At 39.8% G+C, this 16759-nt stretch overlaps 1 protein-coding gene across 1 annotated transcript in view; it reads left to right on the top strand.

Moving 5' to 3' along the window:
* Positions 1 to 1327: 1327 nt before the first annotated feature.
* The window catches only part of LOC149289188 (von Willebrand factor A domain-containing protein 3B-like), a 71118-nt gene continuing 55686 nt past the window's right edge, over positions 1328 to 16759 (top strand). Inside the window, exons 1-11 of the mRNA XM_089490858.1 lie at positions 1328 to 1475; positions 2526 to 2614; positions 4863 to 5113; positions 5963 to 6119; positions 7586 to 7755; positions 10927 to 11030; positions 12372 to 12482; positions 12953 to 13146; positions 13494 to 13648; positions 15813 to 15951; positions 16175 to 16306. Of these exons, the coding sequence (XP_089346984.1) occupies positions 1328 to 1475; positions 2526 to 2614; positions 4863 to 5113; positions 5963 to 6119; positions 7586 to 7755; positions 10927 to 11030; positions 12372 to 12482; positions 12953 to 13146; positions 13494 to 13648; positions 15813 to 15951; positions 16175 to 16306 (1650 nt within the window). The remainder of the gene's footprint in view (positions 1476 to 2525; positions 2615 to 4862; positions 5114 to 5962; positions 6120 to 7585; positions 7756 to 10926; positions 11031 to 12371; positions 12483 to 12952; positions 13147 to 13493; positions 13649 to 15812; positions 15952 to 16174; positions 16307 to 16759) is intronic.

Below are 16759 nucleotides of genomic sequence, written 5' to 3'. Positions count from 1 at the left end.
AATGCAGTACCTGTATTCAACCTGCAAGTGGAGCCAGAGTTCTCTAGAGGGTCTGGAGACCATCTAGCGAACTTTTGCATCTTTATTATTTTTTTTCCTGGGCCACCGCCATCTTGCGGATGGTGAAGACTGCGTGCAGCTGCGGCTGTGACCGCTCTCCGGAGCGATCACAGCCCGCCCTGGGGTAAGTATTTGGTGTCGCTGGATGCCTCCTGATCGAGGCATTCCAGCGACACCATTTAAGTTTAGGAGGCGATCGTTGATCGCCTCCTAAATGTTTTTAAAACGGGCGTCATGTTGACGCCCCGGGGAGGGGCCAGACATGGCCCCTGGTGCCAATCATGGCGTTGCTGAATACCTCGAGGCCGAGGCATTACAGCAACGCCGTTTGGGTGCAGAAAGCGAACGTAGATCGCTTTCTGCACCCGTTTAAAGACATGCCGGTCCTGGCACGTCAATTGTCGTAAACGACTTGTTTTTCCGTGACGTGCCAGAATCGGCAATTGTCATTAAGGGGTTAAAATATGTGCCAGGGAAATATATTGTTTGGGGTGGAGCATCTGGAAGAGCAGGGTGGGCCAGTGCTCCAACAGCACTAATTGCTGTTTTTATCCAGTCCAGAGCCTGCATTCTGGACAGGAGCTCCACAGGTGTGGACTAAGTAACAGCTCACCTGTGGCTGATTAATTAGCAGGAAGAGGCTAAAAGGGGATTGAGCCTAATTCAGAGGGAGGGAGCCATTTTTATGCCAGCTATGAGAGCTGATAAACTGAGGGGTGGTTTCTCTCTGCAAAGCTGTTTTGTCCTAACCAAGTGTTCAAGCAAGCAAAGACTGTTATCCTGTGCTGCTTATAACTGCTGCTGTTATTCCTGAAAAATAAACATTGAAGCTGAGCTGGATGTGTTCTGGGCTTCATTTACCCTAGAAGACTGTGGTAACAACCAAGATCCTTGACAAAAATCCCAAGGAAAAGGGAGGCCTGTCACAACATATACATACATAGCCTCGCTCACCCATGCTTACAGTCTTCGTTTCACTGCGGGGTCACGTGACGTAATGTTATGGTTCCTGCTATTCTAGATATAAGGCTGTAGGATACAGTTTACATGCAATTTAAAAGGATGATGATTCATCCCCTGGGGTTTTTGTTTGTGGCTTTAATGGTAAAATACATGGATTTTTTGTGAATAAAATAAATGCCATTTCATAGTACAAATAATTGTTATATTAAATTGTATGCATCCAATACTAATGTTCTAGTAAATAACATACTGTTATTAATTTTTTAAGATTATTTTTACCCTGCTTTAGAATACTTCCCAAAAGATGGAAATGAGTTCTATAAGCGTGAAGTCTAAGGTTGGTGCAAATGAGCTAGTCTCGTCTACAACCTGGCTCCAATCCCATGGTCTCAGGAAAAAGAAGCTTACTCTGCCAAAGATATTGGCGCAGCTTGGTTTCCAGCATAAAGAAGGTAATTACCACAACCAGGACTTCTGAAAACTATAGGATCTCCCAAGTGGAATGCCGGCGCCTGTCCCTTCCCAGTGAGCAAAGTGGACAGTTGTCTGCCCTATGAGTACCAGTACCGGTATAGAAAACTGCATTTCGGTGACAAAAAGGCAACCATTTTCAGATCCTTACTAATGGTCCACTGCAAGAACCCCGTAACACATTGAAGTTAGCATGTGTAAAGCAGGTGTGGGGCTCTCATAGCCAGCAGCCCACCAGGCATTTGCCCAGTGTGCCAGATGGTCTGTCCGGGCCTGACTTTGACTTCAGTTTGCATACTCTGAAGCGCAGTGGGACCCAGGGCCACATTGGCCATTGGTGACTTGTGCCGACTGAATACATGTAGTGACACACTGTGAGACTACAAGAGCACCATCAGACAGTAGATCCACCCCTGCATTGAGCACTTGTTGCCCCTGCTCTTATTACTTAAAATAAGCTGAAAGTGGGGGAACCACTAATTTAATTTTCTTATTTATTTTTTTAAGTTTTTATTTTGTGGATTTTGGGGGGACTTTACATTTGTGTAGCACACCATGATCAGTGGTTCCAGATCCCAACCAATACCCACGTTACTTTTATATTTTTCAAATATAAGTTACATTTTATTATGTATTATGACTACATAATACATATTTCTCTTTTTGCTGTCTTCTTACACTAGATGGGTATATAACAGTGGATTTGGCAACTCCTTACCTTCAATTCCTCAAATACTTTTATAATTTTATAGTGCGATATAATTATCAAACGTACAAAATGTAGCTTTCAGTTAAAAAAAAAAGGTAACATATGTATTAGGAAATAGTTCCTTAATTTCAAATATAGTAAAAACTTCTAGAACTATTAGGCTGATTGGAAAACAGAAAGCATATACTATAGACAGGTTAACCCTATCTATGAAGGTGTTTAGAATTAGAACCACTATAGTTAATTATTAAGATGGCCTAGATTTATTGTATCTGTTATTTTAGAACATTTTGTATTGTCATTAATATCTCTTTTTCTACAGACTATGAAAACAAACTTGGGCGATCAGTGTCCTCGCGCTATGCACATGGTCTTTTCCACCAATATAGCATTGATGGTAAAATATATAACGTAAGTATAAAGAACATTGCTGGGGCTGGCAGTCAGTGAATGCAAAAACTTTTTCATCAATACTAAAACTAGAAATTTTTTTAAAATTCATGTGAGCCATAATGAAATATTTTTTCTTCAAACAAAGGTATAGAAATCAGGAAATTACACAGTACTTTAATATGCATTACAGTAGGGCTGTCGGGGGCACTAAACTGCCCCGTTAAACCTATTTAGATCTGATCGGTCCAGGACAAATACTGCTCATACAAGTGAATATTGGAACGGCATTACAAAAGTTCCCTGGAGGGTGATGTCGGTAGAAATGATCAAAAAAGAGAAATATACTGAAAAAAGGCTTATATAATCCTAAATGCGTAAGTTGCTCAGCTCAAGGTGTTCCAGGTTACATCACTGCATCGTCACGTAGAAAAGTCTTATTTGCCCAAGGTGTTTTCTGCGGTAAAAGGCAATTAAAAAATGAGATCATTATTTGGGCATCTTATCTTGTTTGTGTTGCTTGTAGAGATTTGCAATTCATGCGGTTGCTAACTCATTGTACAAGCTACCAAGCAACCATAACAATGAATCTCTGCCAATAACGATGACTCCTTAGAAACTATAAAGAAGAGTCACTGAGTCATTTTAAGTCTTTCAGGATTGGATCAGATACATTCGCTTAGCAAAGTATCACATTAGAAAAAAGGATCTCATTTGCAAGGGTCTGCATGGATAATGAGTTTGAGTCAATGACCCGTCTGAACCTTAATTGGTGTTAACATTGATTGAAATTGCATCTCTTAGATTTCAACGCCCTGACTAATCCCCCGAAAAGTGATCATAGGTTCTAGACTGTAACTGCTAATAAAAAGCAGCATTGGAATCAATAGAAAATGACTTCTAGCAACAAATTCAGCTGGTTGATAAGAGTATTAGCACAACTTAAATGTATACATGTGCAATCCATACCATCAAAAACATTTGCTTAGAATCTGCAAGCCACGTCTAAGGAAATTCTATGCACAGTAGAAAGATGGGTTGATGAGCTACATTTCCCGGTGCCTTAAGTCAGAATAATGATGAGGGTGATGGGACTTGTAGTCCCAAAAGCAGATACACGAGGGGTTATTTTAGAACATTTTGTATTGTCAAGAAGAAATAAACGCCCTGCACATGGGAGGCAAACACAGTATAGGAATAACAATTTAACCCTTCTAGTGCCAGCATGTGGAATGTAGCATGAAAAAGAAGCCGTTACGCTACTCCTAAACTAAATGATATGCCACTGAATTAGGAGTTGCATAAATGTATTTTATTATCACATTATTTGACATGAGTTAGTAGCGAGTGCCAGCTACACGGAAGACTATATAAAACAATAAATAATAATATGTATCAAGCAAACTGGGCTCTCCCATGTAACAGCATTCTTCCTGTTGTACATAGCAATTTACAGTGGGGTCACCCATTGCAGAAAATATAGCTGTAATACAGTGGGGTCACCCATGGTGAGGCTTCGTTTTAGGTAAAATGCTGCCGAACAGTCTGTGGAAAGTATTGTATTGCGGCGCACATGCAAGATCAGGTGGCAGCATGCTGGAAAATGATCTGATCCCTGCTAACATGCCTGGATTATTAATTGTGATGTCACATGTGCCCCCCCTAACCTTATTAACATGTACATAAAAATGGGTTGATGAGCTACATTTCCCGGTGCCTTAAGTCAGAATAATGATGAGGGTGATGGGACTTGTAGTCCCAAAAGCAGATACACGAGGGGTGCAAAACAGGCACCATATTATGTGTGTCTCCCCTGCAATATATTGCGTCACCTAAACGGACTGCTTGTGCAATCTGCATAAATGTACAACCATATCTATTGGATACATTTACTAGTGGGTTGGGACCAAATATTTCGATTTAATTACATGTAACTGTTTGGATTGGCCTATATAGGGATTTTATGAGGAAAAATATTTATTTTTCCTATTTTTACCATTATATCTTGTGATGGGATGCACGGTTGGACTTAAACTGGAAAAATATAGTCTTCCCTAAAACAAAGGGTAGGCGGAAACATGTATTCAGAGCATTGGAACTCTAAGGGTTAAAAGCTATCACCACATATTCCTCTAATGTTTAACTATATAATTCTACACACATTTTGTGAGCTTTTGTCTATGTGACTCAGTTACAAAATAAAACACTTTTTTAAAGGCATTTATTTCATTGATGTTTGTGTATTATTTTTCTTTTTAATTCTGACTAGCTGACAGCCAAGAAAGAACATTTCCCGCAGAAGATCCGTTTGGTCACCGATGCTATTGAGCTGTACAAGCAAAGACTCGCCTGGCTCGCCGGGGGAAGCCGGCTTACGTTTGGTGTAATACAGGAACAGTCCGTAGTTTTTATCCTAGACTTTAATACTGTGACTAAACTTCAATATGACCGAAGCCGGGATGCTTTCTGCAATGTTCTCCGAGAACAGGTGGCAAAAATTTCCAAGTTTAACTTAATTTGGTTAGTATGCATTTTAGTCACATGCACAACCCCATTTTTGTTATTATTATTTATTGTTTTATATAGCGCCGTCATATTCCATAGCGCTGTATATATATATTTATGTACTGCGGTGTCAACATAGAAATAAAGAAGTGATTTATTATTTTGAGTTGTAGCGTTGCTTGCTAATTGCTTACTTAATCCTGTGCACACTGGGATGCAGGTGATATTGGGGTTTTAATGTGTATAATTTTATAATGGGATCACATGGCTTGATGATATCTGTGTACAATAGTAAGTGTGCACACACATTTTATGCATAGGCATTTGGGCAAAGTAATATTAAACCACGAAGATTTTAAAGCTGATCTGTAACTTTTCCGGAATTTTAAAACTGAGTACACTAAATAAACCTTGTTTATGGCGGTTATAGATTAAAATGAGCAATATATGCATAAGAAACTCACCTTATGTGTATAGGTGTGAACTCTCCAGGATTGACCCGGTGTCTCTCCGTGAATCCCTCCCTCCTGGGACTCTGGGTCAGTTTTGCATTCTCCCGGCAGGAGATTGCTCTTTGGTCACACATTTCTCTTTGAGTTGTTGTTTTCGCCATCAAGCATCTGATCTCACATGGTAGCAGATGATCTACTACTTCAAAAATCCTTACAAAAAACAAAAAAAACCCTTACAAAACCAGCAAAAAATGAAACTAACAATGTACTCGGAGTTTCCAAAATCCATCTTTAGTTCCCTGTACTTTGAAGACCAGGGTTTGTTTTCTGTGCAATCACAATACATTACTATACATGCCCTAGTCTCTTGTAAAGTGTTTTTTCTTTATTTTCCTTATTACCTTTCTTTCAGGGTTTCGCTGGAGCCTGTTAAATGGCATCAGAAAACTGTTCGTGGCACTCAGCAGTCAATCGAGGCAGCTGTTGAGTGGGTTTCGAACCTACCATATACACCAGTGGACAACCTAGATAGTGCCGCTGAAGCTTTATCACAAGCGGTGAATGACCAGGTAATGAAATAATAAACACTAATTAAAGGCAGCAGCACGTAATTGTTGAATAATTAGACATTACACCAACTCTGTTGAATTTAACACCTTTATAATGCAGCATTAGATACAGCTTCCAAGTAGTGTTGAATTCTCTGGCTCTTCCTCGAAATATTTATTTCACCGGTAGGGTATTGACAACTAAAAAGTAAAAGTCTGTATTGTTTTTATGTTATTAAACCTTCAGAACAAAGAATGAAAATACATGTCTACTTAAGTTTAACCACTTAAAATACTAAAGAGTGCAGTTAACGTTTTGTCTTAGTAGAACAGCACCGTTTAGTCAGGCACTGGTACAGTATCGCCCAACAGTGAGTTGAGATATTCATGCTGCTCCTGCTCAGCTCTCTGTGGTTTGTTCCTTCATCATATTTTGATGTTCACAGTCAGGGCCGGACTGGGGATGACTAGGTGGCCCTGGCACTTTAAGGCTGGTGGCTGCCAAATGACAGGCTTGCACCGTGATCTGACGCTCACTCGGATTGTTTTATGGGACTTTTGATGGCTGTACTGACGTTTTACAGATTTGTAACATTAAACACATTTGGACTACACTTTGAGTTGGTTTTTGGTCTTCAGGACTTGGAAGTCCTCTTTGGAGTTCATATATATATAGCTCCTCGTTGGATTGGAGTTTTTGGAGCTTATCCCTAATTATTATTTTTCATTTATTATTATTTACACAGCTATGCACTTTATATACTTTTAGTTATTTTGTTTTATTATTATTTGCTCCCTGGTGTCCCTTGGCATAAATATTAATATACATTTTTCTGTCACCTTTGGACACATTTATATCCAGGGATTGCATTTTTCTGTAAGTTAATTTTAATTAAACACTTTTGGTGTTTTCACGGCATCGTTGTATCATCTAATGCAGGATTATCTATTTGGGCAGATTTTTGTCCCAGCATCAAAGGATCCACTAAGAAAGCTTTTGGGGCCCTTCAGCATGCAGCAGCTGCAGGGTCCTATGTGATGCCCCTGCTGTAGTGTGTTAAATTGTATCATATATCTGGCTCTGTTACTAAAGTAAATTCCTGCTGACATCCCGGTTAACTTCCCCAATTAAAGGGGAAATAGAGGGGGGAGTGGAGAATGTCAGGACCCCGCTCCCACGACCCGGAAGATTCCAGTATTGACCCGGAGAACCGGAGGAACTGTGTTTCTTCCAGAGTTCTCCAGGCCAAACCCGGAGAGTTCCCAGGTATGGTAATAAGCGCTGCATAAATTGTTGGCGCTATATATATAAAAGATGAAAATGATAATAATTTAGGACCACTTAAGTATAATAATGAAACTTGTGCAGCAAAAACATAATTACACATCAAATGTAAGCACATCCTTTTCAGCTCTGTTGTTTTTTTAAGTTTTTATGTACATCTAAAATAATGACCCAAGCCTTGCTCAAAATTAATATCTTGCAGGTTGAGGCCGTGTACTACTTCAATGTAGGAGACATTTCTGATGGAAAGAAACCACTATTGGGGCAAAGCTTTTCGAGTAGCCCGCGTCCAATTCATGTTGTGTCTTATAACCCCCAGAGCAGTGGAACTATTACATTTTGGAAAGAGTTACGCCATCAGTCATCTGGCAGGTATGTACTTTTTAAAGTTATTATTATTAATAATAGTAATTATTATTAATAATAATATTGCTTCACCCATCGCACTTGATCAGCTTCTTCTATGAAGTAATATAAGCCAGGAGTGGAACGTTTAGATTGCCACATCTACAGTGGTGATAGATATGTATCTTGTTCCAAAATGTACAATTATGTTTAATGAACAAAAATAACGCAGAATTGTACATTGTTATTGGTATATATATATATATAATGTATATATATATATTTATATATAATGTTTGAGTCAGCCTACAAAAAAACTTTTTAAACAAGAGTTCAATCCTTAACCTATAGTAAACATGCTGAGGACTGTAGATTAACTAAATAAAATAATTTATTACACAGATACATATAATTAGATGGTTGGTTTTTACATGGCAGGTCAATACATGTTTGGCGTATCTTCTATCACAAAATATTCACCAATCACAAAATATTTACATCACAATACATAATCTTGGCACCGATGCCAAATTACTCTAAATAGGAGTATTTTGCAACCCCTTACAAAATCGTCACAACAGGTATGTTTTGTGCAGGTTCAGCTAAAAACATCCTTGCATATAATGTACTATCTGCCAGTCGGTTCTAGTGCTGGGTTGGCAAACTTTGTGGATGGTCTAACAAGACCATCCATGCGCATGTGTGCAAAGGTCTCCCATTTAATTCAATGGGAATGCCTTCCTGCCACTGAATGACTGCTTCAAGCAGTGCCGATAAACATCGACCATGTTGGAGGAGGAGAGCTGCAGCTTCTCCGGAAGGTAAGTACCTTATTATTATTTTTAATTTTTAAAGAATACATTTTAATATGCATTCTTTTTTAATGAGGCTGCCAGGGACATTACCATACCTGGGAACTCTCCGGCTTTGACCAGGAGATTGCCGGGTGAGCACTGCTTCTCCGGTTCTCCGGGTCAAGACCCGAATCCTCAGGACACGCCCCGCTCCCCGCCCATTTTTCCTTTAAATGAGGGTGTGTCCAGCTGCCGTCAGTGGGAACGTCCCCGAACTCCCATTAATGTCACTGGGACCACCCACCGGCGTCAGCGGGACCGCCCACTGACATCAGTGTGCAGTCCTGGCCGCATCCCGCAAGGGAAGGCTCCGGGTATCCAGAGCCCAGAAGTTCCCAGGTATGGACACTGTCCCGTTAACAAGCAGACTTAATATGGTCTGCTGTTAGATGTATCTTTAGCCAATATATTTTGGATTTACCAAGTCTGTTAGCATGGCCTTTTTTATAAATATTTATTTTGTTGAACTGATAAGTGACTCCTAATGTGTACCCACAGAGCACACACACTACACACTTACGCTGGCATGTGGGAAGAAATGTAAGCCTAACCTATGAAAGCCTGGAAAGCATCCATTTCACATTAAAAGCAATTTTGTTTAATGGACATAATAGATAATAGAATGACAATTCATTGAATAAACAGAGAAAGCCATGCATGTAGAAGAGACCGCATGGCATACTATAACCTAGTATCTAATCAAAGTATTTTCTAGAGCAATTGTAGCTTGTATTTCTCCAGGCACTGAAAGCTATTAGCTTCTTCATAGCCAAAGGAGACAATTAACACCACATAGGAAATCGTGTGCTGAATTAAAACGGCAATTAGGATTTCTGGTATGATTATCACCCCCTGCTTACTCCTTTCCATTTAAACTTCTGCTTCATTGAGTTAATTTGACTGCTTGCGTTTGTTAATCTGTCACGCTTGATGTTATTGCCAAAAACTAGCAAGATTAACTAATCGATCAGCTTCCGGGATCTTTGCCGCCTCCATCATCACATATACAGTATATTAAAAAGTAATTCTGGCCTGTGGATGATGAGATATGACCCGTATTGGCCATACGTTGATCTGTCTCTCCAATAAATAGTAGTAAATAGTAGACTTGGGCACCAGGGGGCTCTTCATCTTCATCTTCGTGCTCGTCTTTGGCAAAAAAAAAAATCGTATAGCATAATAACTTTGGATTTCAAGCATATGAAACAATCCAAAGTTATTATGCTCAATGTATCTTACCAATAGACAGCAGCATTCTGCCCGAAGCTATATTAGCCATATATGGTAGTGTGCTCATTTGCATTTGTTAATTATTCAAATCAAATATATTCCCATGATCCTTTCGTCTAACAGTTTAATACAAAAAAACCCAAAATAAATATAAAAAAAAAGTTTGCAAGTTCGACAGAATTATTGTCCGCGAGTGCGGACATTTAACTGTTGCAGCGGGGAGACCAGCGGTGTCCCCGCTGTGTAAGTTAAATGTCCGTACCAGCAACTTTGTTGGTCGCTGGCACGGACTTTTAACTGTTGCAGCAGGGTCCCAGGTTGTTTTATTTATTTATTTCTGAATAGAACCAGTGGGCCGTGCGAGTGAGCCTATTGGTCGCTTGCACGGCCCTTTAACCTACGGATTTCTGCACCCGTTATTTAACGCAGCATCGCAGGGGTTAACGGGAGCGGAAATCCGTAGGTTTGCTGTCAGGGGTTAAAAAGGCCGTGCGAATGAGCCCATTGGTCACCTGCAGGGTCTTCCTCTGGCATCAACCAATTGGTTGATGCCAGAGGAGGTCCCTGCAGGCAACCAATAGGCTCACTCGCACTGCCCTTTAACCCCTGACGGCGAACCTGCGGATTTCCGCTTCCGTCGACTCCTGCGATGTCGCGAAGATGGGGAAGGGACCAGGGAGATTAGTAGACGACGACTAACATGAAGATTCTTTGTGTGTGTGTGTTCGTCTTCGTCTACATTTTACCGCCTCTCTCTTCTCTTCTTCGTGTCTTCGGAACGAACACGAAAACGCAAGACGAATGCACAAGTCTAGTAAATAGTGTTGTTTTAAAGAATAAAAATCTGGCACCACTTCAGCTTTTCATTTACTTAAACCCTTCATCATTCTCAGTCAGCTTTTGTCAGACCAATAAATTGCAGATGCTTGCAAGCCGCAATTTTACTACAGATGATGGGCTATCCAAATTTAGGAGATGTATATTAGCACTGGCATTTTCGTAAAAAATGATGTACGTAGTAAAATATATGACATCAGACACGTACTCCAATTTTATTATTTGGCGGAGAGTGGGCCCTATGGGCATTATGTTAATGTTATTTCTGTTATAGCAGGTTCCATCTATATTCAGAACAAAATAAAAATACTGTCAGGACGTTAACTCAACATGGGGAAGATCCAGCCACAACAAAGCCAATCGCTGCCAACATTCTTCCTGGTAAAATATTTCACCGTTCTTTTCTCTATGTTTGCATGTCTTCCTCCTACATATGTTGTAGTTATAGAATTCCCATCATTGTAAGCCACATTCAGTAGTTCAATGCAACAACAACAGGAAACCTGTCTGCATGCCAATAAACACAACTATGTCAGTTTGTGAATCCATAGAGAATTTGATATATTAAAACTGAAATGTACCTAGCAAGTGACAGCTAGGGTGTTAGTCCCAAGTTCCAGGTTCTCAGGCTCCTTCACCACATATACATATACTACGTTCAAAAGTTTGGGGTGACTTGTTTTTGAAAGAAAAGCTCATTTTGTTCGTTGAAATAACATGAAATGGATCAGAAATACAGAGTAGACATTGTTAGTGTTGTAAATGACTATTGTGGGTGTAAATGCCTGATTTTTAATTGAATGTCTTTATAGGGGATACAGAGGCCTCTTATCACTCCCATCACTCATGTGTTCCAATGACATGTTGTGTTACTAATCTAAGCTTCAAAGGATAATTGATTATTAGAAAGCCCTTTTGCATTTTTTTTACACAGCTAGAAATTTCCTTGAAAGCAGCTAAGTGACCCCAAACATTTGAATGTATATCTGTATCTTGTATATATGTCTATATAAGTGTGAACTGTCACCATGTCATAAAAAATGACAATGTATATGTAATTCTTTATTGCTTGCCACAAGCAAACCTTGTCACTTGTGTATTATGTGGATATGCAGTGTTTATAGCATTAAAAACCCAGGCTGGTCTTTCTGTGGCATTCTGTGGCAACCCAATAAGAGTTATACTTTACCCTACTATAAGCACCTGTAAGCACCGAGTTTGCACTTGCCAGTTCACTTCAGATTTGTGTCTGCCATGTCTGGAAATAGAACTGTCACATTAGTCACTTTCAATCACTTTGCTGACAAGAGCTATTCACAGCTGCTTGAAGAAAGACACCTTACATGCCTGATATGTAGAGTACACATGATCTGATCATCAGAGATTTTAACCGTGTTGGCCAGTGTGTAGCTCTTTATTCTTTGGAGTGTTTGTTTTCTCTTTAAAAAAATATCTAAATTATACATGCTTTGCTGTTTATTTTGTTTGGGTATATATGTGGAGTGCAGAGGTTTTTCCCTTTCTATATGAGGCATTTACTAAAATGTTCTCAATATAGCTTGATGCTAAATACCCCTGGTGCACCATGTCTGTGTATTTGCCCGCTGCCCCTGTATCTCTCACTACTTCATTTTCCTATACAAAAATGTATTTATATGTATATAAAAATGTAACAATTAAATGTTAAATAGATATTAACTATAAGTGATTGTTATTTTCTAGAGTGTGACCTGAGAGAAGATCAGCTGATGATTACGAAGGAAATGGATGAAGCCGAAAATACTCTTAAAAAATTACATGATATTTTAAAAGCATTTTATGATCCCGATGATGGTAATTATTTTCTAGCCTTGTCTTTTCTTGTTAAAGCCACTTTGATGTCACTGAAAAGATCTTAGTTCTGAGACATCAACCACTTCATTATACAGAATGAATGCAGAAATAAGGCTAATTGCTAACAAAGTTATGCCTTTATCAGCTCAATGAAGAAAAAGATGCCAAAAAATATAAGACCAATTTAAGATATTCAATCAGTTTACAATCTAGAAGTATCTAGGATAGATAGAGATAAGTTATATTAGAATGATGAGTTTCAAACCACGCAGGATGCAATCAAATATTTAAGACCTACCAAGTCTTTTTCAAATAAAGATCATTAGTATATCATATTTGTCACTGTTATTTGGCAATTCGGTGATGGGAGCTACCCGATTGCTGAAGTATATGACCAGGAGATGCATCTAGAAGAAGGATTTTGTCCTGTTGGGTTATAAATAACGTGCCTTAAATTTGTGTTTGCCTAGAAAACAGCACCCAACCCATGCCTGAGCCAGGACCTGACGATTATGTTAGTTCAAAAGAATGGCTAAAAAAATTTGGATTAAAACCACAGAAACTGCGGTTTTATGATGCCCTCGCAGACTGTGCTTTCCGCCACAGTGATGGTGTAGTGGACATTAAGACGAAGCCAGAGGATGAGTCCGTGCAGACAGATGCTGTAAGTACTATAAACAAAGCATATACAGTATAGTATTTTTAATAATATAATAATAATACATGCACAATTGTGAACAGAACCACAATCCTAACACATTTTATTATATATCTGTGTAAACTCCAGCTACTTCTAGCAGAAGCCCTTTCCAAGAATCCAGGCAAAAAAAAGTATTTCTTGAATCACGCAACACAGTTTTCATAGTTTTTTCAGTAAAAAAACATATTTAAATATCGTTATCATAGGTTCCCTCTCCCTTCTAACTTATTAACATGCAGTCACATTTTGTGCAAGGCTTATAAATGTTTTGTCCAAGGTTTAGTATAGAATCTCACTGGCCTTCCCTGCAGGAAAATAACATAAAATTTATCAACGCCAAATACTGTGATCGCTTTGTGCATGCGATCTGGAGAGATGGCTCTGTGGTCCATTTATACGTCAGCAAAGAAAAGTGTCGCTGGTATGAAGAAAAAATGAAGGCTGCTCTAGAGCTGATGGAGAGAAGGTATTTCTTCACAATTGATTGAAAGGCTTTGAGATTCAGTACAAAGGGGGTTAATGCAGCTCTTCTATTCTTTCATTCTATTGTCTATTCTTCCAAATCTGCCAATGGTATATATATATACCGTATTGGCTCAGATATAGGCCGCCCCCGTGTATAGGCCGCACCCTAAAAGTTTGGTGCTTTTTTAAAGAAATTTTTTTTTAATAGACATGCTGCCACTCTGTCTCCCCCCCCCCGAGATATGCTGCCACTACCCCCCCCGAGATATGCTGCCACTGTCCTCCCCCCCCGAGATATGCTGCCACTGTCCTCCCCCCCCGAGAAATGCTGCCACTGTCCTCCCCCGAGATATGCTGCCACTGTCCTCCTCCCCCCGAGATATGCTGCCACTATCCTCCTCCTCCTCCCCCCGAGATATGCTGCCACTGTCCTCCCCCCCGAGATATGCTGCCACTGTCCTCCTCCCCCCGAGATATGCTGCCACTATCCTCCTCCTCCCCCCGAGATATGCTGCCACTATCCTCCTCCCCCCCCCGAGATATGCTGCCACTCTGCCCCCCCCCCCGACTTACCAGAGCAGACTCCCGGGTGTCTTGCGGGGTTGGCGGGGGACATCTATGCAATACGCATATACAACTTCCGGTGCCGGGACTCAGCGGATGTGCCGGCACCGGCAGTTGTATACGCGTATTGCGTAGGTGTCCCCCGCCGGCCCCGCAAGACACCCGGGAGTCTGCTCTGGTAAGTCGGGGGGGGGGGGCAGAGTGGCAGCATATCTCGGGGGGGGGGGAGTAGGATAGTGGCAGCATATCTCGGGGGGAGGAGGAGTCTGCTCTGGTAAGTCTTGGGGGCAGAGGTAAAACGCATCGTGCGGACGTTCACCGCTGCCGGTGAACGTCTGCACGATGCGCTTAGACAATCTCCCGTGCCGGCACCCCCCCGTGGAAAGTGCCGGCAGGGGAGGCTGTCTGAGCGTATCAGAGAGTAGGATACGGGTCCCCTGCACCGCTGCGGGGGATCTGTATCCTAACCCTGCTGCCTGCCCGGCGCTTGACCCCGAATATAGGCCGCACCCCCACTTTAAAGACTTAAAGTGGGGGGGGGAAAGTGCGGCCTATATTCGAGCCAATACGGTATATATATATATATATATATATATATATATATATATATATATATATATATATATAAATACTCACACATGTAGTACAAAACCCCCTTATGTTTATCTTCTTGTTCTTATGGTTGTTCCTCCTTGTTAAGTTATCTCTTCCCCATTCGTAAGTTGCTGATTGTTGCTGATTGGTTAAGGAGACTTTGTAAAGGGGGTAATGACAAGCTATATGTAGATTTAATAAATTAATTGTGACAGCAACAGTTCCCCTTTAACATGGTTCAAAACTAAATATCTGACACTGTCTTTTGAAGATGAAAGAGGCTCATATTAAAAAGAAAAGGTTAGGTGTAGAGCATACATTCAATATTAATATATGACATTTGCTACAGAGGAGGTGCTTCAGCTTTAAAGCACAAAGTCATTAAATAATAACTTAGAAGACATGAAAGACATATTTTTACCTTCATTCAACAAAGTAAGAAATATTCTGGGTTTTTTAAAGGTGCCATTCTGCCTACTTTACTACTCTGCCTACTTCTAAAACTAAATGCATTATCCTTAGTACTTTTAAATACCAAAATTATTCTCAAAAATAATTTAAGCTAGTTTTTGAGTAATTCATAATACCACAAAACACTTAATTGTCATGTCCCCTTTGCCATTCTCTTCTGCTTTTGTGAGCAGTGGTGATCATGGGACAATTAGGGAACTCAGGCCCTTGAGCGACCTGCCAAACTCTGAACCGGACCACGATCACAGTTCCCATGTGGCCACATTACAATGTACTGATGCAGAAAAACTGCAATATGATGTCATATGCCAGTATTTTACCTCGATACATAGTGTGGTAGTTTGGTGATATAGGTAAGGAGATTGTCGTGCTATGGCTCCGCCTCTAACCACACCCAACATATCTGTAACCACACCCTCAGTGAAGTTGGCCTGCTTTAGTGCCCATGAAATGTTGGGGTGGGGGTATGTTACTGTTCAATGCAAAAATATACAGCTTGTGTGCGCTCTGCTTTATACCGTATTGCCTTCTCGTAGAGTCAAGTGGCTTCAGAAAGGCAGCAGAGAACTTTTTGGCACTATCCTTGAAGACCAAATCTATATTCTAATTGACGTCTCACATTCCATGAAAGAGAAGCTGTTTCTTGTGAAGGAAAAAATATTTCAACTTATGGAGGTAATATTGGCTACTATTTTAAAAATCAGTTTTGCTTCACTCCTGCTGAAGAAACATCGCTATTGGCTCGTACATGGATATTTAATTAAATATAGTGTCTAGGTTTGTATCGAAATATGCATCTTACAAACTAAAATTAAGCTGTGTGACATTTACATGTTTTTAAAAATATAAGTAGAAGCTTTGTTTTTTAACAAATTGTGTAAAAATTTGGTTTTGACAGGAGCAGCTCAGATACAAAAAGATGTTCAACTTTGTAAAGTTTGATTCTAAAGTTGAAGCGTGGAAGTCACAATTAGCAGAGGCTACTGAAAACAACTTAAAAGATGCTTGGTTTTGGGTTAAAGAGCTCCAGGTAAGGCTATCTACTTACAAATTTTGAAGTATTTTAACCCCTTCGAGTTACCTCCCTAAGTGACCAGAGATCTATGTCATTTTTAGCATATATATGTCCATTATTCTGCTTTTCCATGTTTAGTGTACCCACACAAATTATATATTGATTTTTTTCAAGGACAGCTAGTGCATTATCTTTATACTACTTTTTTTTAAAATAGTATTTAATTTAATGTGAATAATATGTCAAAAACAGCAAAAAATTTGAAAAAGATTTTCACATTTTTTTCAATTTGACTTTTCTTTCACAAATTAGGTGACACCGATAAAAAAAAAACAAAAAAAAAACCAACCAATTTAATGTCCAGCAACATCCCCTCAGCAGAATAATATTTTTAATGTATATTTCCAGTGGGAGGGGTGAGAGGTCTTTGGGCACATATTTTTCCATTTTTTATTATTTTTTTACATT

This window comes from Sceloporus occidentalis, unplaced genomic scaffold (genome assembly GCF_023333645.1).
Source record: "Sceloporus occidentalis isolate IW3139 unplaced genomic scaffold, rSceOcc1.0.p SCAF_47, whole genome shotgun sequence".
Classification (NCBI taxonomy): domain Eukaryota; kingdom Metazoa; phylum Chordata; class Lepidosauria; order Squamata; family Phrynosomatidae; genus Sceloporus; species Sceloporus occidentalis.
This window is presented reverse-complemented; position numbering and strand designations above follow the sequence as displayed.